The 21442-nt window shown below is 51.1% G+C and overlaps 2 protein-coding genes across 2 annotated transcripts in view; one reads left to right on the top strand and one right to left on the bottom strand.

Annotated features, from left to right (window-relative positions):
• Nucleotides 1-1718: 1718 nt before the first annotated feature.
• On the bottom strand, nucleotides 1719-2835 carry LOC103539329 (zinc finger protein 135). The gene has a single exon (XM_030466046.1). The coding sequence runs from the start codon at nucleotides 2643-2645 to the stop codon at nucleotides 1719-1721; it is 927 nt and encodes a 308-aa protein (XP_030321906.1). The 5' UTR covers nucleotides 2646-2835.
• Nucleotides 2836-19152: 16317 nt separating this feature from the next.
• Nucleotides 19153-21442, top strand: part of LOC103539228 (corticotropin-releasing factor receptor 1) — a 12059-nt gene continuing 9769 nt past the window's right edge. The window contains exon 1 of the mRNA XM_030465737.1: nucleotides 19153-19173. Within this exon, the coding sequence (XP_030321597.1) occupies nucleotides 19153-19173 (21 nt within the window). The remainder of the gene's footprint in view (nucleotides 19174-21442) is intronic.

The following is a 21442-nucleotide window of genomic DNA, read 5'->3' as shown; positions in this document are numbered from 1 at the left end:
GGGCTGGCTCAGGGCTCACTGGTGCCGGGTGTGCGGCAGTGCGGGCCGTTCGGTACCGGGTTGTGCAGTCCTGTTGGGCCAACACACAGCCGGGATTGTCCCTTCTGTCCCCATCGCCCCTGCTGGGACTCTTCCTCCCCCGGGCTGGGGGTTTCTCAGCTCCCGGACAGAGCTGTTCCTTGGGAAAGGAGCAGCTAAAGGCTGGGAATCCTAGAATCCTAGAATGGGCTGGGTTGGAAGGGACCTCAGAGATCATCAAGTCCAACCCTTGATCCACTCCCACTGCAGTTCCCAGCCCATGGCACTCAGTGCCACATCCAGGCTCTTTTGAGATATCTCCAGACACGGAGAATCCACTACTTCCCTGGGCAGCCCATTCCAATGCCTGATCACCCTCTCCAGAAAGAAATTCTTTCTCATCTCCAACCTAAACCTCCCCTGGCACAACTTGAGACCCTGCCCTCTTGTCTTGCTGAGAGTTGCCTGGGAAAAGAGCCCAACCCCCCCCGGCTCCAACCTCCTTTCAGGGAGTTGCAGAGAGTGATGAGGTCTCCCCTGAGCCTCCTCTTCTCCAGCCTCAACACCCCCAGCTCCCTCAGCCTCTCCTCACAGGATCTGTGCTCCAGTCCCTTCCCCAGCCCAGTTGCCTCCTTTGGACCTGCTCCAGCACCTCAAGCTCCTTCCTGAGGGGCTGAGGGGCCCAGAACCTGAGCCCTGGGGATTTCGGGCCGGATCAGTTGCCAAAGGGGACCCCGCTGCTAAGAAAGGGCCATGGGTGGGACACCTTTGGGAGGTGAGTACTCAGTCCAGAGAAACCCTTTCCATCATTTGTCCCATTCTCAAGGACACAGCAGCAGCCTGGCCAAGGTGATTCCACTCCCCTGGAATCCTCTGGATTTCCAGAGTCAGCAAATCCCAGTCCCTGGCCAACACCTCGGGATGCCCAGGGAATTGTCAGGGTACCAAGTGGTGACACATCAGCTGCATCCCAGCCTGCTGTGACTTGCCTGGAAATCCTGGAATCATGGAATGGGTTGGAAGAAACCAAAGGATTTTAGGGAGCAAGAGGGGCCCCTCTGAACCTCAAAGTGGGGAGCCAAGGGTGCTTTGGGGAGGGCACCCCAACCTCCCAGCACCCAAAGGTTTTTCTCTTCATCACTTTGCACCCCAAAAGCCACAAAGGAACAACCTGTTGCCCTTCTGTATGATTTTACTGAGTCCTTTATTAATTAAAAAACCAAAATCTATCAAACCTATTCCCCTTCCCCCAGTTTTCAGTCAGAAATCAAAGACACTGATTTTGGGATCTAAATTTCCCCGAAACATCCCAAAATCCAAAGATAGTTTTCACCTCAAAATGGCCCAATCCCACCTTTTTGCCTCGTTTTCTTTGAAATCCCCTTGTAGGGTCACCCTAAAATGATCCACATGGATGATACCTGGGTCCCATCCTGTCATGCCACCTCAAATGGGTTGTCACTGTGCTGGGGACTTTCTTTTTCTGCTTTATTGTGTGAAGAACCCTAAAAAAATGCCTTAAAAATATTAAAATTAAATCCCTGAGCTGGTGCCATGTGATTGCTGAAGAAAACTTCACTGCTGGGATGGAGCTGGGTGGTGCCCCTTGGGTTTTGGGGTCACAGTGGGGTAAGCCCAGTGCTGAGGGATGAGGTTGTAGCTCTGTCAAAACCCTTTTGGCAGTAGGAACAGCTTTAGGGTCATTCACCTGACAGGAGCCACTGATGGGTCACCAAAGCAGAGAGCTGATTGAAGCTTTTCCAGCAGTGGGGACAAGTGTAGGGTCTCTCCCCGGTGTGGATGTGACGATGGGCAGTGAGCTCACAGCTCCTGGCAAATCCCTTCCCACAGTCAGGACATTTGTAGGGAAGTTTGGCCACGTGGATCTGGAGGTGATGGGTGAGGCTCGAGCTCTCCAGGAATCTTTTCTCACACTGGGGACACTTGTGGGGTTTTTCCCTGCTGTGGCCACGTAAGTGACGGATTCGGGAGTGGATGTTGCCAAAGCTTTTCCCACAGAGGGTGCAGGGATAACCCCTGCTGCCCCTATGGGTTCGGTGGTGCTGGGATAAGGAGGAGCTGTGGGTAAAATCCTTCCCACACACCAAACACTTATAGGGTTTCTCCCCCGTGTGGATGCGGCGGTGCCCTAAGAGGGAGGCATTTTGGCTGAATGCCTTCCCACACTCCAGACATTTATAGGGTTTCTCCCCAGTGTGGATCCGGAGATGCTGTTTTAAGGTGGAGCTAGAGGTGAATCCCCTCCCACACTCCAAACACTTAAAGGGTTTTTCCCCCGTGTGGATCCGGTGATGCTTTGACAGGCTGGAGCTGTGAGAAAAACCCTTCCCACACTGCAGACACCTGTATGGCTTCTCCCCTGCGTGGGTGCGGAGATGTTCCATGAGGATGGAGCTTTGGATAAAACGTTTCCCACACTCTGGACACTCGTAGGGTTTCTCTCCCGTGTGGATCCGGCGGTGTTCCATTAGGGTGTGACGCCGGGCAAAATCCTTCCCACAATCCAAGCATTTGTAGGGTCTCTCCCCTGTGTGGACCCGATGATGCTCAGTAAAAGACCACTTCTTGAGGAAAACCTTCCCGCAGTCACGGCAGGTGTAGGACATGGTGGCTGTGTGACAGTGTCACCCCTTGTCACTGAAACATCTCTTGTCCTGATGGATCTTCCCGTGGGAGGAATGGGATAAGCAGATCCTAAACCTTTGCCCACGTTCCTCACCGGGTTTGTCTCGTGCTGGGTTTGATGATTGGGGACCAATGCTCACCCGGAGCCAACAGTTTTCTCACCAGGGTTTTGGGTTTTTATTGCCAGGATGGGTCTGTGGAAAAAACCTCAGTGAGGTTACCATGGAGAGATGGGATCTTTCTACCAGGGGAGGGAAAAGTCCACAGTGTCCCCATTACCTCCCTCCCAAAACCCAAGAGTCTTGGGAACACCTCTGTATTCCCTGTCCCGGTTTGGGGAGACCAGTGGTGGGGTGACACCAAGATTTCTCTGGGGGAAAACGGGGTGTGAGCTGCTACCCAGGGAATTAGACACCCTTATTTCTACCCCACCTGTAAAGCTACACTGGCACCCCAAAAAAATGGGGTGGGAGGCACAGGTTGGGGAAAGGGTTATTTGGGGGGTGCTGGAGGTCTCAGCCACCAGTGGGAAGAGTCCTCCAGCTGAACCCGCCATACACGGGATGATTTTGAGGTCACCCAGCGCTGGTCCTCACCACTGCCATGATTTAGGGTTCCTCACATCACACCTCAGCACCGGGTGAAACCCCGAGGTGAAACTTCCAGGGATTTGCAGCACGGAGGGGGAAAAGGGGAACGTGGTTGGAAGTTGCCAAGGAGGAGAGGGAGGGTGATCCCTATGGATGAAGGGGCACGAAACAGTCTGGAAATCAGGGTGGGGGGTTGTGTCCTGGGCAGGGAGAAAGGGAGTGGGAACATCAGGCGTGTGTCCTGCGTGGAGTTCGGGACCTCTGTCCCGGAGGGAGGGGACATATCAGAGCTGGATGGTTCCGACTCGACCTGGGTTGGGTTTTGTCCTCCTGACTTTACACCTGGAAACAGCGATTTTAGAGCCCAGGGTGGGCCCTTGGGTTTTACATCGAGGATGGGTCGGTACCACCCAGCAGCCATGTGTCCCCTCCCCACCACTCCCCCCCCATCCATGCCCACGCCACGGGCCTGATGTGTCCCCACCCGTGACACCAGCCAACCTGGTCTGCAAAAGGTTTGGGGTTTTTTTTTTTGGGGGGGGGAGGTACAAACACACAACACACACCTGGACCACCCCCCTCCCAACTTCCAACCCTATCCATGCCCAGCCCCTTCCCCTTGATTTCCCTCCCTTCTCCCGCGTATTCCTTCCCCACCCACCCCCTCCTATCCCACCCAAGGACACAACCCACCCGAGGACACGAACCTGCGGGGTTTCCGAAGGGTTTTGTACCGCTGCTCACACTCAGGACACAGGGACACGCACGTGTTTCACATCCCCCCGCAACTTCCTCCTTCCCCATCCCGCCCCTTTCCCCCAAGCCCCTCCTCTCCCTTTCCTTTTCCCCCACCCTCCGTCCCTTTTTCCCCCCATCGCGCTGAACTTCCCGGGAATTCCCGCTGAGCCGAACCGGGGCTGCTCCCTGGAACTTCCCCGGGATCCCCCCCCACCCATCCTCAACATCAGATCCCCCCCGTGACAGCATCGCCTTCCCACACCTCCCCCGAGTGGGCTCAGCCTGGAGGTACCGATGGTGGGGGGTGATGGGAGGGGGTTATCCCGATATATATCCCGATATATATCCCGATATATATCCTGATATATATCCAGAGGGTCATTTCAGAAAGTTCCCCAAGGAGCCAGTGTCACCACTTTGCAAACTCCCCCGCAGGGAGGCTTGAAGATCCAGCAGTGAGTGTTCCCACCCTCCTGCCTGTAAAGAAAAATCATTCCCAGTTTTCCTCTGTCCCAGCTCTGGGGGCTTTCATCCCACCCTGGGACAGAGAGAGGGGTTCAGAAGCAGCTGGCAGAGGTTCTGCTTCCCACCTGCTCCTCCTGGGCAAGGAAAGAGAGGGATGGGGCTGTGCAAACAGGGAGGTTTCACCACTTCTCTCTTTTCTCTTACAGAGAAGGCTTGAAGGATGATTCCCCCTCCTCCCCAGCTCCATTGGTTTCCTGGCAGATCAGAGCTGGCTGATCCTGAAAAATCTGCAGGAGCTGTGGGTATCCAGAGGGTCATTTCAGAAAATTCCCCAAGGAGTCAGTGTCACCACTTTGCAAATTCCCTCTTCAGGTTTGAAGATCCAGCAGTGAGTGTTCCTGGCTGTAAATCAAAATCATTCCCTGTTTTCCCATCCTTGTAGCTGTAGAGATCTCTGGAGTTGATTGCTCAGTTTCAGAACTCCAGGGGTTAAGGAAGAACAACCAGCTCTGTGCTCTGGCTCCTTGGTTAAGCACCAATCATCCCCCCTGGCTCCAGCAATCCATTGGAATTGCAGAACAAAATCCAAAGGGGAAAGATGAAATTCCAGCCTGTGGCACTAGATGGTGATGCCTGCAAAGAAGAAAATCCCAGAGTGGCTTTCTCCAGGCTGCCCAGAACATCCAGGTGGCTGCCCCAAACTTAGGGTGAGGTATGCAAGGGAGGCACAACCCCCCTAACAGGGTTTTGGCCTTTCTGGCCTTGTACTGCCCTAGATAAATGTGCCAGCATCTTGCAGAAATGCAAGGAAAAAAACCCCAAAATCTCATTCTCCTTAGCAAACAGCTCATTTAACACCACCCCACTGTGCCCTGGTGTGCTGCCCAAGAGGGGTGGGGTGGAAAAAGTGGGTGGAGGCAATAGGGGGTTCAGAGCTGGTGTCCCCAAAAATGGGTCTGGATGCACATTCCCATAAAAAAAGCCATAAGGGTCTGGAAAAGTTCAGAGCTTGTATCAAGCAGGGGTTTTCATCAGTAAAAAACAGGTATTAACATGCTTCAGGGGCTGAGCATCTCATGGACAGTCCAGCTGATGCCTGTGATCATCTTCTTCCCCATATCTTTAATGAAATGATCCCAAAGGAATTGTTGGGATGGAGGGAAAAGACAAGGACTTGGAGGAAAAGAAGGGAAGTGCTCATAGAATCCTAGAATTGGCTGGGTTGGAAGGGACCTCAGAGATCATCAAGTCCAACCCTTGATCCACTCCCACTGCAGTTCCCAGCCCATGGCACTCAGTGCCACATCCAGGCTCTTTGGAAAGATCTCCAGACACGGAGAATCCACTACTTCCCTGGGCAGCCCATTCCAATGCCTGATCACCCTCTCCAGAAAGAAATTCTTTCTCATCTCCAACCTAAACCTCCCCTGGCACAACTTGAGACCCTGGCCTCTGTCTTGCTGAGAAGTTGCCTGGGAAAAGAGACCGAATCCCCCCCTGGCTCCAACCTCCTTTCAGGGAGTTGCAGAGAGTGATGAGGTCTCCCCTGAGCCTCCTCTTCTCCAGCCTCAACACCCCCAGCTCCCTCAGCCTCACCTCACAGCACTTGTGCTGGATCCCTTCCCAGCCTCCTTGCTCTTCTCTGGACCTGCTCCAGCACCTCAAGCTCCTTCCTGAGCTGAGGGGCCCAGAACTGGACACAGGACTCAAGCTGTGGCCTCCCCAGGGATGAGCACAGGGGCAGAATCCCTTCCCTGGACCTGCTGGCCACGCTCTTCCTGAGCCAGCCCAGGATGCCATTGGCCTTCTTGGCCACCTGGGCACACTGCTGCCTCCTCTTCAGCTTCCTGGCAAGCCAGACTCCCAGCTCCCTTTCTGCCACTCTGTGCCCAGCCTGGAGCTCCCCATGGGGTTCTTGTCTTGAACCTCATCCCCTTGGGATCAGCCCAACTCTCCAGTCTCTCCAGGTCCCTCTGCAGAGCCCTCCTGCCTTCCAGCTGATCCACACTCCCCCCAGCTTGGTGTCATCTGTGAATTTGCTGATGAGGGACTCAATCCCCTCATCTAAATCATCCATAAAGATATTGAACAGCACTGGGCCCAACACTGATCCCTGGGGGACACCACTAGTGACCGGTTGCCAACTGGATTCAGCCCAAAGCATGTTTTACTTCCAGGAATGTCCTTCCAGGAAGGCATGGAAAATTCTCCTGGTCAGAGGCAGAGCAGAGAGGTGTGAGAGTCTTAAATCCCTGCTGTGACTCTTCACCCTGGATTGATAGGATTTTTCTGGAATGTTGAAATTCCTGGCATTTGCCTCAGAAATGCCACATGGTTTTGTTTTAATAATGTCTAAAGGTTTGAGTAAAGAAAAAGAACCCAAATCATTCAGTGCTCTTAAACACAGGAGTATATTAAAAAAAAAAAAAAACCACTTCAGCACATCCTACTAAATGTATCCAAAATACCAGCAGCAATAAAACAGGGTAAAAATGGAAATGGAACAAGGAAGGGAAAGATTTTCAGTTTGTGGGAGGGAGACAACACCATTTTTTAAAAAAAAACCCTTTTCCCCTGATGTGTTGCCCATCCCAGTGTGTTCCTACAAACCATTCCCCACCAATTTGCACTTCCCAGTGGGGGCAACACCAATTCCTGGGGCATCTGCTGAGGACATGAGAAAAGAAATTGGCATTTGCAGTTAATCAGCTGGGCAAAGAACAGGGGAGCAAAGTCACAGCTTTTATTAGATGAGCTGGAATAAAATAAAAAGGATTTGGGAACAACCACACAAGTGTCACCTGAGCAGTGACATTGATTTTTTGGTCAATTTTTGATGGCTGAGCCAGAAGTTCAATCAGTTCACATCTTTTTTTCTTCTGCAAGTCTGTTTTTCCTAGTCAACTCCTACTCAAGGCTTGCTTGTTGTGCCTCCTGCTGAAAAAGAAACAGGAGAATTGCTCAAAAAAGGTGAAAAAAAAAATTAGTTGGGGTTTGGTTTTTTTTTTTCACTCCAGTTCTGTGAAAAACCAACCTGCCCAAATGTCTCCAAATCACAACTTTCTGGACCAATCCCCAGCCCTCTCAGGATCAGAATAATTGAGAAAATCGAGTGGAAAATCCAAGAAAAAGTCCTACAAAACTCTCTCCTTATCAATGGGGCCAGTAATTAAACCCTAAATAAAACCAGTTCTGGGATTAGGGATTTATTAAACCCCAGGAAAGGGAATTCAGCAGGTGGTGAGCAGAGGGGATGAGGGCCAGGGATTGATGCTGGGATGGTCCCCAAGGTGCAGCTTTTCCCCCCACCAGAGGATCTGCCCCTTTTCTTCATTTTCTTTTTCTTTTTTTTTCATATTTTGGCCCAATTTGCAGCATTCAAGTTGCTGTGAACACTTTCTAAAGGAATTTTTTTACCTCCCTTTAGGTCAGGGAGTTTCTTGCATCCAGGGATCATGCAGCCTTGCACCCAAAGACAGATTTGGGTCAAAAAAATGACTTTCAAGGAGGACCATTAACTTCCCCAAATTATTTCCTAAGAGGGAAAGAGTGGAAACCTTTGAAAGACAAAACAAAATCTCCTCCCTACTCATAATTAAAAAATAATTTTCCAAGCAAAAATGAGATTTTCTTTTTCTTTCCTCAGCAGCCCAGCAGAACAGGCTGAGCTCAGGGCCAAAACCAAGCCCAAATCAAGTCCCATTAAACCCCCAAAATCAACAAGTAGATAAAAAAATAAAGGTGACATCAAGATAACAGTGGGCTCAGAAGTGCCACCAAGTGAAGCCACTGCCTTTAACCCAGGATGAGAAGCCTTGGAGTAAAGGTGGGGAAAAAAACCCCACAAAACCAACCAAACATGACCATAAAAATAGGGGAAAAAACCACTGAGATGAGCTCTGTGCCCACAGCTGCTCTTCCCCAGCACCCTTGAGGATTTAAATAAAATCAACCCCCTCCTCCCACTCCTGGTGTCTGGGCTGGACCTGAAGTCTGACGTTTGGATGAGTAAATTTCATGGAGTTTTAATTCCCTTTTCAGGGACTTAGACTCATGGAGTGTTTTAATAGATGAATAATTCCATACCAAATAGTTTAAAATTAGCCACTTGGCAAATCCCAGGCACTCAGTGATTAGGGGAGAGCAGACTTCACTGGTTATTAAATATTAATCAGCCTGCCTCATGCATATGGACATTACAGACTGGAGAGATGGGCTGACTCCAATGGGATGAGCTTCAACACGGCCAAGTGCTGGGTCCTGCACTTTGGCCACAAGAACCCCATGGGGAGCTCCAGGCTGGGCACAGAGTGGCAGAAAGGGAGCTGGGAGTCTGGCTTGCCAGGAAGCTGAAGAGGAGGCAGCAGTGTGCCCAGGTGGCCAAGAAGGCCAATGGCATCCTGGGATGGCTCAGGAAGAGCGTGGCCAGCAGGTCCAGGGAAGGGATTCTGCCCCTGTGCTCAGCCCTGGGGAGGCCACAGCTTGAGTCCTGTGTCCAGTTCTGGGCCCCTCAGCCCCTCAGGAAGGAGCTTGAGGTGCTGGAGCAGGTCCAAAGGAGGCAACTGGGCTGGGGAAGGGACTGGAGCACAGATCCTGTGAGGAGAGGCTGAGGGAGCTGGGGGTGTTGAGGCTGGAGAAGAGGAGGCTCAGGGGAGACCTCATCACTCTCTGCAACTCCCTGAAAGGAGGTTGGAGCCAGGGGGGGGTTGGGCTCTTTTCCCAGGCAACTCTCAGCAAGACAAGAGGGCAGGGTCTCAAGTTGTGCCAGGGGAGGTTTAGGTTGGAGATGAGAAAGAATTTTTTCACAGAAAGGGTGATCAGACATTGGAACGGGCTGCCTGGGGAGGTGGTGGACTCTTCGTCCCTGGAGACATTTAAAAAGCGACTCGATATGGCACTCAGTGCCATAGTCTAGTGACTGTGGCAGTAGTTGATCAAGGGTTGGACTCGATGATCTCTGAGGTCCCTTCCAACCCTTCCAACCTTCCAACTCTCCTCATAGGATCTGTGCTCGAGTCCCTTCACCAGCTTGGTTGCCCTCCTTTGGACCTGTTCGAGGACCTCAATATCCTTCTTGAACTGAGGGGCCCAGAACTGAACACAGTACTCAAGGTGTGGCCTTACCAGGGATGAGCACAGGGGCAGAATCACCTCCTTGGACCTGCTGGCCACGCTGTTTCTGAGCCAGCCCAGGATGCCATTGGCCTTCTTGGCCACCTGGGCACACTGCTGCCTCCTCTTCAGCTTCCTGGTAATCCAGACTCCCAGCTCCCTTTCTGCCACTCTGTCCCCAGCCTGGAGCTCCCCATGGGGTTGTTGTGGCCAAAGTGCAGGACCCGGCACTTGGCCTTGTTGAAGCTTTCGAGGTCCCTTCCAACCCCTAGGATTCTAGGATTCTTTGTCAGCTACCTTGTGCCTCTAGAAAATGAATGAAAGGATAAAAGAAAATGGGTGTGGGCTCCTCTGCTCTGCAAAAAGCTTTTCTAAATGCATCTCCAGAGTGGAGGGAGCAGCCTCAGCTGTGGTTCTGCCTTCCTCCTGCACTGCTCTCTGCTTTGATGGCTGTACTTGAGAAAGGCTCCAAGCAGGGAGCAATCCTGGAGGCTCTTAAGGCTCCTTGGCATGATGTGCAACACCAGGCTGGGTCTCATAAAAGTGCAGTGATTTGATCCAATTGCAGCAAAAAATGGGAAAAAAAAAAAAAATATAATTCAGTTGTGACTTCAACACCCCTGTTCTCTGGAAGCTTTTCTCAGACCCTGAAAATTCTGTTTGCTTCTTCCAAACTTCCCTCTGCCTGTGGTCCAGAAGCCCTGTCCTGCTTTGGGGTTTAAAATCCAGCTGCAGCCATGGGGTGGGAGCAGGGAGAAGAATTCCCAAGGCAGAGCCAGGGCCTGGGAATGATTCCCAGCAGATCTGGGGCCCAGCAGGGAGCTCAGCTCCTGCTCCTGCTCCTCCTCAAGCTGAGGGTGCAGAAAGCATGGGCTGAGGTTTAGCACCTCTTCCATGATTTAGGAATTGGCCATTCTGCCTGGAAAAAGCCGCAGCTGGGTCTCCAGAACCTCTCCTCCAAGTTGCAGCTACAGAATCCCTGGATCCCAGAGTGGGATGGGTGGGAAGGGACCTTAAATCACCCAGTGCCATCCCTCAGACCAAAAAATTTCTCCCCAAGATCTCCTCTCCATCTCCCCTCTTGCATCTGGGAATCCTTCCCCCTCATCCCATCCCTCCAAGCCCTTTTCCAAAGTCCCTTTGGGAAGTTCTCCTCTCTGGATGAGGTCAAAGGGATGCAGGTGATGCTCTTCTCCAGGCTGAACAATCCCAGAGCTGCTCCAGTTGGAACAAGAATCCTCTTCATGGCCTCCTCTGGTTTCACATTTTAGAGCAGCTTGAGAAAGAGGCTTTAATCAACCCAAAATAAAGGGTTTCCTTTTTTTTTCTTTTTTTTGTGTGTGTGTGTGTGTGTGTGTGAACTGACCAAGGTTTTGGCACTGGACCTGCCCAAAGGTTTTTTATTCTTTCCTCATTTTGTTTACATTGAATTCCTGAAAAGAAGAATCTCTTCTTAGCCCTCACCCAGGACTTTTCCTGGAGCCCCTTCAGGCACTGGAAGGTGCTCCAAGGTTTCCTCATTGGAGTTTTCTCTTTTCCAGGCTGAACATTTGGGAGCTGCATGGCCCCAACCCCTTTCCCAGGATCATTCAAAGACACAAACAGAGTTGGCTGCTCCAAAATCCCCTCTGTGCCCATCAGAACCAGCTTGGCTTTCTCCCAGGGAGGTGAGAAGGAGTTAATTTACCTCCCCCATGCAGGTTTGTGAAAAGCAAGAGACAAAACTTCCCAGCAGCAGGTGAAGCAGCTCATTTCCAGGGGTTTTCTCCCAAGAATTCAATTCACAGCTGCCAAATCATTTCCTCCCCAACCTTGGCTTGGAGATAATTAAGGAGCACTTAAATCAAAGCCTCTGCCTTCTCTCAGCTCCTGTGTTTTGACCCAGGACAAAATTTTTGCAGTTTCCAGAGGTGGAGAGATTGGTTTGGAGGGTAAGAGAGTCAAGAGGGTGTTATTGAAACCCTGGGGCATTAGTTCCAAGGCTAAGGAAACAAATCTCCCAGCATAATCCTGAGGTGCTTTTCATGCTCTAATTAAGCCTAAATATAGACCCTGCAGGCAGGAGAAGTGGCAGCAAAAGTTTCTCCTCTGCTGAGTATTTTTCCATCCTTCCTCATCATCCTCTGCCCCCCTCCCACCTCCCTGAACCCAGAGGAAAGATTCCTGCCTTTGATTTTTGAGGAAAAAGAGATTTTCAGGCAAAGATCTTCAGGATTCCATTCCCTGAGCCCTCTCTGGGTGACACAGCCCTGATAAGCTCAGCCCCAGCCACTCCAGAGGTTGAACACAGCATCCTAGGATTTCTGTCTGGGAGGTGAGGCTGGAGATGGGACAACAAGGAGCTGGGGAAATCCCAAAACCCCTCCAGGAGAATCAGTTTTCAGGGAAGGGTGGGAGAGGGGCCAGGAGAACCTTGATCCTTGCTGCCTTTCCATTTGGGATGAGCCACAGGGGACAGATGAGGCAGGAGGGCAGGATTTTGGCACAAAGTGCTGGATGGTGAGGTTGGGGTCACTTTTGCACTATTCACTTTCACTTTGGGAACAGCAAGGCCACCCCAGGCTCCTGGTGTCTGCACTTGGTGTTTCTCAAGCTGTCAAACTTTCACACCTTGCACAAATGACCCTTTTGCTTGGAATTTATTACCTGGGGTTGTTTGTTCTTTATTTTTTTTTTCCCCTCCAGGACCCAGCACTGAGGGAAGGAGCACAGGGAGAGGCAGAGAGGTTGCACTTCCCAGTTTAGGAAGCGGGGAGGATGAAATTAGTTTTAAAAGATGTAAATCCTGAAGACAGGAAGCACAGCATTAGCTGGAACCTCTTCTAATCATGTCAAACATTAACCAAAAGCAGGTTTTGTCACTTGGGAGAAATATATCTGCTTTAGCACAACCCAGTTTGGGGTTTGGCTTGGGATGGGAGCTCCCTGGGTTCTCTGTGCTGTGACAGAGAGAAAATGAGGTTGGATTTTGTCACACCAGGGCTGGCTGAGCCCTCTTGCTCCTTTCTTTTATTTCCCTCCAAGGGCAAAAGGACCAAACAAGGTCCAGTTTGGAGCTAACACCCAGGGAGAAATCAGCAGAAGAAAGGACTGAGCCTGCTAGCAAGGAGGAGGACTGATAATTCCCACCTTCTCCATGCCAAAGGGGCCCCCTCCTCCAGCAGGAATTATTCTATAATTAGCTTAGAGAATAAAGCACTTGTCATTAAGGGCTGAAATTCAGCAAGCCATCTGCCTGGGTTTATTTGCAAGCATCTTCTGCTGGCAGCCAAATCTTCTCCTGGTTCCCCTTTTCCAACCCTTCCAAGGCTCCATCCTTGGGCTGAGGATGGGAGCTGGAGCCAGGACATCCCAGCTGAGCCAGGATCATGGCCAACAAAACAGGAGCTGGGAAGCCTTGGGCTGGGAACCACGGGGGGGGAGTGGATCAAGGGTTGGATTTGATGCTCTCAGAGCTCCTTTCCAAGCCAAATGATTCTGGGATTCCAACCTAAATAACTCTGGGATTCCAACCCAAATGATTCTGGGATTCTAACCTAAATAATCCTGTGTTTCCAACCTAAGTAATTCTGGGATTCCAACCCAAATGCTTCTTTACAGGGAGGGAATTCTTTACAGGTACTGGGATGGGCTGCCCAGGGAGGGGGTGGATTCTCCATCCCTGGACGTATTTAGGAAGGGACTGGATGTGGCACTGAGTGCCATGGGCTGGGAACCACAGGGGGGGAGTGGATCAAGGGTTGGACTTGATGATCTCTGAGGTCCTTTCCAACCTAAATAATTCTGGAATTCCAACCCAAATGCTTCTTTACAGGGAGGGAATTCTTTACAGGCATTGGGATGGGCTGCCCAGGGAGAGGGTGGATTCTCCATCCCTGGAGGTTTTTAGGAAGGGACTGGATGTGGCACTGAGTGCCATGGGCTGGGAACCACGGGGGGGGAGTGGATCAAGGGTTGGATTTGATGCTCTCAGAGCTCCTTTCCAAGCCAAATAATTCTGGGATTCCAACCCAAATAACTCTGGGATTCTAACCCAAATGATTCTGGGATTCCAACCTAAGTAATTCAGGGATTCCAACCCAAGTGCTTCTGGAATTCTAACCCAAATAATACTGGGTTTCCAACCTAAATAATTCTGGGATTCCAACCCAAATGATTTTGGGATTCTAAGCCAAATAATTTGGGAATTCCAACCCAAATGCTTCTGGGATTCCAATCTCAATGCTTCTGGAATTCTAACCCAAATGATTATGGAATTCCAACCCAAATGCTTCTTTACAGGGAGGGAATTCTTTACAGGTACTGGGATGGGCTGCCCAGGGAGGGGGTGGATTCTCCATCCCTGGACGTATTTAGGAAGGGACTGGATGTGGCACTGAGTGCCATGGGGGGGGAACTGCAGTGGGAGTGGATCAAGGGTTGGACTTGATGATCTCTGAGGTCCTTTCCAACCTAAATAATTCTGGAATTCCAACCCAAATGCTTCTTTACAGGGAGGGAATTCTTTATAGGCATTGGGATGGGCTGCCCAGGGAGAGGGTGGATTCTCCATCCCTGGAGGTTTTTAGGAAGGGACTGGATGTGGCACTGAGTGCCATGGGCTGGGAACCACGGGGGGGGAGTGGATTAAGGGTTGGATTTGATGCTCTCAGAGCTCCTTTCCAACCCAAATGATTCTGGGATTCCAACCTAAATAACTCTGGGATTCTAACCCAAATGATTCTGGGATTCCAACCTAAGTAATTCAGGGATTCCAACCCAAGTGCTTCTGGAATTCTAACCCAAATAATACTGGGTTTCCAACCTAAATAATTCTGGGATTCCAACCTGAATGATTTTGGGATTCTAAGCCAAATAATTCTGGGATTCCAACCCAAATGCTTCTTTATAGGGAGGGAATTCTTTACAGGCACTGCCCAGGGAGGGGGTGGATTCTCCATCCCTGGAGGTTTTTAGGAAGGGACTGGATGTGGCACTGAGTGCCATGGGCTGGGAACCACAGGGGGGGGGAGTGGATCAAGGGTTGGATTTGATGCTCTCAGAGCTCCTTTCCAAGCCAAATGATTCTGGGATTCTGGGATTCTGAGCTGCCCAAGCTGGTGGTTGTCATGCAGGGAACATCCTCATGCTCAGGGGTGGTGGGTGGCTGTCTGGGAGCAGAGTGGAAGCTGCTTGCAGAATCTGAAATGAGGAGTTTGGGAGGGATGGGGTTCACCCCGAGCTCAGCTGAGCTGGGGAAGCTCCAACCCCCTTCTTGTCTCAGCTCTCTCTGCTGCAACACAAGGTTTCCCTTCCCCCACCAAAGGGAAAAAAAAAATCAGACTTCATCCTTCCCCTCTCCACCTCCTTCATCAGCCTGGGGGGGGGGAACTGATTCAAGTCCCAAGAGTTCAGAAATGGTAATTTAGCTCTGGGTGTCTCCTCGAGTTGCTTCTTGATTTTTCTAAGGCAGGGAAAGATTTCCACCTTCAAGATTTCCAACCTCAAGATTTCCAACTCCAAGGTTTCCAACTCAAAGATTTCCAACTCTGCAGCTAACAAATAACCCCCCCCCTCCTTAGAAGCCTTCCTGGCTTTCTGGCCCCACCTGCCCTGGGATCCTCCTGGCCCTTTTTCATGGGATCACTGAGGTTTTTTGAAGGAAACAACCCAGGTTTCATTTTCCTGGCTGTTCTCATTGCCAGGAATTTCATTCCCTTGCCCCAGCAGAAAGAGGGCAAGAGAAGGGGCATGAGGGATGAGGCTCCTGCCCCCCCCAGCCACTTGGATGGGGACACAGAAGCCACCTTGCCCCTAAACTTGGCAATATTTTCTATTTTGGGGGGCAAAATTCCATTTTATTCCCATGGCCTCGTGGGTGTTTATTCTTAGGAAGGGGCTTCCCTGTCTGCCCTTTGCACCCTGAGCCCCCCCTCATTCCTTCCCCCCAAACTTGGCACAGGATCCCACTGCTTCCCATCCCACTTATCCAATCCTTCATCCCTCTTTCTCTGACCTGAGCTTCCAGGTAGAGGAATGGAGAGGATGAGGAGGGTGAGGTTTGTCTGGGGGGGAGGATGGGATGGCAGGAAAGGGCAGAGGAAGGCAAGAGAAGGCTGAAGTAGGGAGGATGGATTTGTAATTTTTCCTGCAAGTTTCTGTTTTGTTGGCCACGAAGATCCTGGCTGCAGGGTCAGAGAAAGAGAAGACAACAAGTTTTGGTTTGGTTTTGGGTTTTTTTGGCACTAATTCAGCTGCAGATCCAAGTTCCCAGCAAACTCACACCCTTAAATCTGACTGTAGTCAGCAACAGGCAGAGAAACAAACCTCTGAGGTGGCAGCAGAAACTCAGATCCCTATTTCAAACAACTTTTTCTGCCTGCAAAAGTCACTATCCAAAGCTCAGGAATTGTTTTGGATGGGAGGAATCCCCATCCCTTCCATCCCTGAGCTGCTTGCTGAAGAGGAAGAGCTGGCAGGTGGCAGTGGATCCCAGCAGAAATGAGGGCTAATTACTCCATCACTTCTCTTCCCTTCTTCCTTTCCATTTAGCTTCCCCTGGGGGCTTTGGTTTCTCACTTCTTCTGCTCTAAAATGGTCACTCAGGGCTTTAATGTGCTCTGTGTAATTGGATTATTTCCTGAAGAAGAGGAGTCAGGGGTTGCTTTTGCTTTTCCTTTTGAAGTCTCTTAAAAAGCAGCTTCCCCCCAACACAAACAGCATCCTTTTGCCCCCCTAAGTACATCAACTGAGTTATTTCCAGCCTTGTCCTTTGATGAGGTTCCATTTCTCTGCCCATTTCTGAGGAACAGAGCCTGACAGCCAGGAAAAGATCTCCAATACTTTATTATTTTTTTTTTTTAATATTTTCAAAGGAACAGTAAAGCCTGTGTGGACAACAAGGGATAAATGAAATGCTTTTTGGGGCCATCAGTAACTCAGGAGGTTGTTAAGCAACACCCCATAGGAACCAAATCATATTTATATCATTTCAAATTGATAATCAGGGCTCATTTTCCTTCAAGAGTCTTCAAAGAAGCTGCTCAAGGAGTTCTCCAGCTCTGAAATGAGTGGAGAAGTTCTTCTTAGGAAGGAACTTACAGAAGGGAAAACAGGGAAATTGTCCCAGCCCACGACAGAGTCACCAGAGAGGTAAAATAAAAAGATTTCATCCCAGGGTTCTTTTAATTGGGAACTAAAGGCTGGGAATGCCTTGCCATGGCTGAGTGAAGCTGTCTCTAGGGTGACAAGAAAAGGGGTGAGGGTTTTAAAGTGAAAAAGGGATTTCAGTGAGGTTGAGAGATTTCAGTGGGATGCCAGGAAAAAATCCTGTACCTTGAAGGGAGGAAGAAACTGGGATGGGTTCCTCAGGGAGCTTGTGGCTGCCCCATCCCTGGAAGTGCTGAAGGTTGGATGGGGCTTGGAGCATCCTGGGCTGGTGGGAAATATCCCTGCCCATGGCAAGGGGTGGGAATTAGGGATCTTTAGGCTCCCTTCCCACCCCATCCCATTCTCTGATTCTCTTTGCAGCCTCCCACTGACTGCTGCTAAAAATCCCTGCTCTGACCCAGTGAATCCCTCCCAGGCCTTTGGCTCAGGGCTGATAAAACAATTAGCACAAAGCCTGCTAATGACTTTTTCTGGACTGGGAAAATCTCTTCCCTCTCCCATCCCAGCCAGTGTTAATGAGGGAGATGAATAAAGAGCTGTCAGGAGGCACCAATCCCCCTTTTTGGGGCTGTTTCTGGTGGATTGGTGCAGAGCTTTCCCCTTTTCATCACCCCCCTTGAAGCAGCCAGGAAATCCCAAGCATCCAGGACCCTTCTCCCTGGGCTCAGAATTCCTGCACACACATCTCCTTGGGATCCTGCTCTGGAATTCAGCCCCATCACAAGCACTGATCCCTTCTGCTTTGCCTCCTACACCATCACCAGCTGGGCTGGAAGTTTGGTTGGAAATATGGGAAAGGAAAAGCCAGAGCAGCCCCTGGTTTGCCCAAAAGGCAGGAAAAAAAGATTCCCTGATTTCCCTGGATGCTGCTGCTCTCCAGCAGATGGGTTGCTGCTGATCCAGGTCCCTTTCCTGACATCTTTGGGGGATTCCAGTTTGGTTGAGCCCAGTTTACAAAAGGTTCCCATCTGCTTGGGATGCTGCTGCCCCTGTTCTCCCCCTTCCTGACACTTTTCCCCATCATCCCAACCTTTCCCCTCCACCTCCCCCTGTTCTCCAGGTGCCTCCTTGGAGCCAGCTCCTCCTGGAACTCCCAAATATTCCCAGCCAGGCTGCTGGCAGCTTCCCCTCTTTGCTCTGCCCAAACTGGGAAAGGGGGATGAGGAACTGCTGGGAGATCCCAGCTCCTGGTAAAACCTCAGCTGGGGAAATTCCAGGTGATTGGAGACTCCCTGCAAGCCAAAGCTGGATGGATTAAACCCCCCAAAGTCTGATTCCAGGGCCATAGAAATAATCCCAGACAGGATTTGGGTTGGAAGGGACCTTAGAGGATCATCCATGGGCAGGGACACCTCCCCCAGCCCTGGGTGCTCCAAGCCCCATCCAACCTTCAACATTTCCAGGGATGGGGCAGCCACAGCTTCTGGGAGCATCCTGGGCACCCTCATCCCAAAGAATTTCTCCCTCCCATCTCCCCTCTCCCAGCTGGAAACCCTTCCCCCTCATCCTCATCCCTTTTCCCAAATCCATCCCCATCCAACCTTGGACACTGCCAGGGATGGGGCAGCCACAGCTTCTGGGGGTACCCTGGGCACCCTCACCCCAAAGAATTTCTCCCTCCCTCCCCAAGTTCTCCTCTCCATCTCCCCTCTTGGAACTGGAAACCCTTCCCCCTCATCCCATCCCTTATCCCAAGTCCCTTCCCAGCTTTCCTGGAGCCCCTTCAGTCACTGGAAGCTGCTCTGAGCTCTCCCCATTGGAGTTTTCTCTTCTCCAGCCTGAACATTCCCAACTTTCAGGCTGTCCCCATAGGACACTTGCTCCATCCTGGCCCCTTTTTGGGAAGATCCCTGTTTTCCAAGCTCCCCATGCAAAGAGCCCCCCAGCTATGGGCATCAATGCAGGGGGGGGGGAACCAACCCCACTTCCCCCTCATCCCAAATCCCTCCAAACCTTTCTCCAAAGTCCTCTCTCCCCTCTGGATGAGGCCAGAGGGATGCAGGTGCCTCTGGAAGCAGCTTCCTGACCCCTAGCTCTGCAGGGCAGGAGATTGTCCCCACCTGGGGACCTGCTCAGTCCCTTGGGGGGGGACAGAAATCACCTCTGGGCTGCTGAGAGTGCAGGAGGAGGATTCCCTGGAGGAAAAGCAGGCAGGAAAAGGAAGGTTGGGGAGGTCACTGCTCACAGGTGGTGAGAAATTGGAGATTTATTTAGTGCTGCGCAGGTGGCCCTGTGCAGACAGCTCAGCCAAGGACATTTCCCTTCTCTTTCAGACCATTTTACCTTGCTCAGGCATTTCTTGAGGTCACCAAGACCTCAGTTTGAGGAAGAGGAGGCTGAGGGAAGACTTCATCACTCTCTATAACTACCTGGAAGGAGATTTTGGAGAGGTTGGTGCTGGTCTCACAGCTGATGAGCAAGAGAACAAGAGGGGATGGATTCCAGCAGCAACAGGGTAGGTTTAGGCTCTTAAATTCTACTCTGTTGGACATTTGGGAAAAAAAAAACATCACAGAAAGAGTGGTCAGACTGGAACAGGCTGCCAAGGAAGGTGTCACCATCCCTGGATGTGTTTAAGGGTCACTTCCATGTGGTTTTGGGGGATATGGTTTAAGGGAGAGGTTTGGAGAGTAGGGAGGATGGTTGGATGATCCCAAGGGGGTTTTCCAACCTGAAAGCTTTTAAGATTCTGAGCTTGGATTCTTTCCTGAGCTGTGATTCTTGGCTCTTGCAGAGCCCAGCAGCTCAGCCTCCTCATCTCAAGCCCTGGGTCCTCCAAGCATCACTCAGCCTGGAAAAGCAGAATCCCTGGAGAACACCCTGCCCTGAGCTGCTGGTACATGGGGGGGGGGAAAGAAATCCCTAAATTACTGCCCCTGAACAAGAGGAAGAGTTTGGAAGGGCCTGGAGTGATGGGAAGAGGGGCAATGGTTTGGATTTAGGGAAGAGCAGGTTTAGACTGGATGGGAGAAAAAAAGTTCTTGAGTAGGAGGGCAGTGGGGAAATGGCTCAGGTTGCTCAGAGGGGTGGTGGAGATGTTCAAGGTGAGGTTTGGAGGCTCTGAGCACCCTCATTTAGGTGAGGATGTCCCTGTTTTCTGCAGGGCTTGCACTGGGAGACCTTGAGGTCCCTTCCAAGCCCAATCCCTCTGTGCTTCCCTGATAAGCCAAGCTTTAGGAACCAGAGCTGGGAGAGCTGGGGGACTTCTGGGCTGGGATGAGCTCCCAGAAAGATGAACCAGCACCAGAAGTCCCCAGAAGGATGGAGAACCACAAAATGATGTCCCTGGAGAGCTGGGAATTCTGGCTCTGCCCTCCTTCCCCCTGCTCCCCAGTTTGGTTTGGGTTAAGAGCTTTTTAGCAACTTCCAAGCCTCCAGGATGCTCCAGGCACTCTGGAAGAACCAAGTTTCCTCCCCGTGGCTTTCCAAAGGGAAATATTGGTGAGGTTTTGATGGTAGCAGAAGTGACAGCTTCCCAGCTGTAACCCCTCTGATCTGCCCTTGGGAGTCCCCAGGGAAAATAATCTGGACCAGAAATTCTTGGAGGGCATTTTTGTGTCTCACTTGATCTGTTTCAACCTCTTCAGCTCTTGGGGATCCTCTCATCTGATGTTAAATGTCACCCCTAACCCTGCCTGGAAGGTCCCAGCCTGATTTTCCAGGTGCCATCTAAAAATCAAATAATCCCTTTTTTGGTTCTCTTTGGATTAGAGGCCTTTTTAGGCACATTCTCCAGTTTTCCTTCCCTTATTTTCCTCTTGGGATGGAAGGTGAATATTCCCACAGGTCCCTGCTCTTAAGCCTGCCCACAGATCAAAACTGTGGGGAACCTGAGCCCCAAAACCCCTTTGAGTCTGTCTGGAAAAGAAAACAGAGCCCATTCCTTCCCCTGGGGGAGGAATTCATGGAGCAGGTGATGTCTTGCTTCCCAAAGGCTCTCTCAGCCTTCAACAGGGTTGGATTTTGCATCCTGGATCCTGCTGAGCATCTTCCAGCTTTGAGCAGACCAGTGAAAGGCCAGACTGGAGCCAAAGCTTGAAAAATTAGTTAATTCAGCTGTTTATGCTCAATTTAATGGGAATGTGGGGGCTGGGTTGAGTCATCCTGTGTAACAACAAAACCTCAAGCAGAAAAAGCTCCAGGAGCCCCCACATCCCAGCTCTGGAGTGGGTGTCAAAGCTCAGGAGCTGAGAGGGTGGCTTGAACTGAGCTAAAAAAGGTCCAAGGTGCTTTTATTTCACCTTCTGTCCCAAGGGGACAAGGAAACAGCTCCAGCTCCTGCCTGTGCTCCAGATAGAAACCTGGAGCTGGGTTCTGAGCTGCTTTTTCTGGGTAAAACACAGGAAGGAAGGCTGAGGAGAGAATTGGATTAGAGGCTGAGAGCTGCAGATCCCAGCCCTGCTCCAGGGTCCCAGCTCTGCAGCAGGCAGGGGAAAAAAAATAAAATAAAATAAAAAAAAGCAGAGGAAATGGATGGGGAGAGAGGGATGAGCTGGAGCAGACATCTGGGAGGGGTTTTAGGGGAGGCAGCTGTGAGGGTTGTGCTGCTGGATTGGGTCCTGCTGGATCACAGAGGTTTTGGGGGTGATGTTCTGGGGGGTGGGGACATATCTGGGGGGGATTGGTGAGCTGGGAGCTCAGGATCCTCTGCTGCCCAACATCAGGGCAGATGGAGCTGACCCAGGCTGTATGGTCACTAATGAGCAGCACCCTCACCACTGGGC

The sequence above is a fragment of the Calypte anna genome, chromosome 27 (assembly GCF_003957555.1).
Source record: "Calypte anna isolate BGI_N300 chromosome 27, bCalAnn1_v1.p, whole genome shotgun sequence".
NCBI classification, from domain to species: Eukaryota; Metazoa; Chordata; class Aves; order Apodiformes; family Trochilidae; genus Calypte; species Calypte anna.
The sequence above is the reverse complement of the archived record's forward strand: the minus strand, read 5'-3'. Positions and strand labels throughout refer to the sequence as shown.

Bases quoted from the DNA above. Each gene is read 5' to 3' on its own strand.
- LOC103539329 (XM_030466046.1), bottom strand. From the start codon at position 2,645: ATGTCCTACACCTGCCGTGACTGCGGGAAGGTTTTCCTCAAGAAGTGG.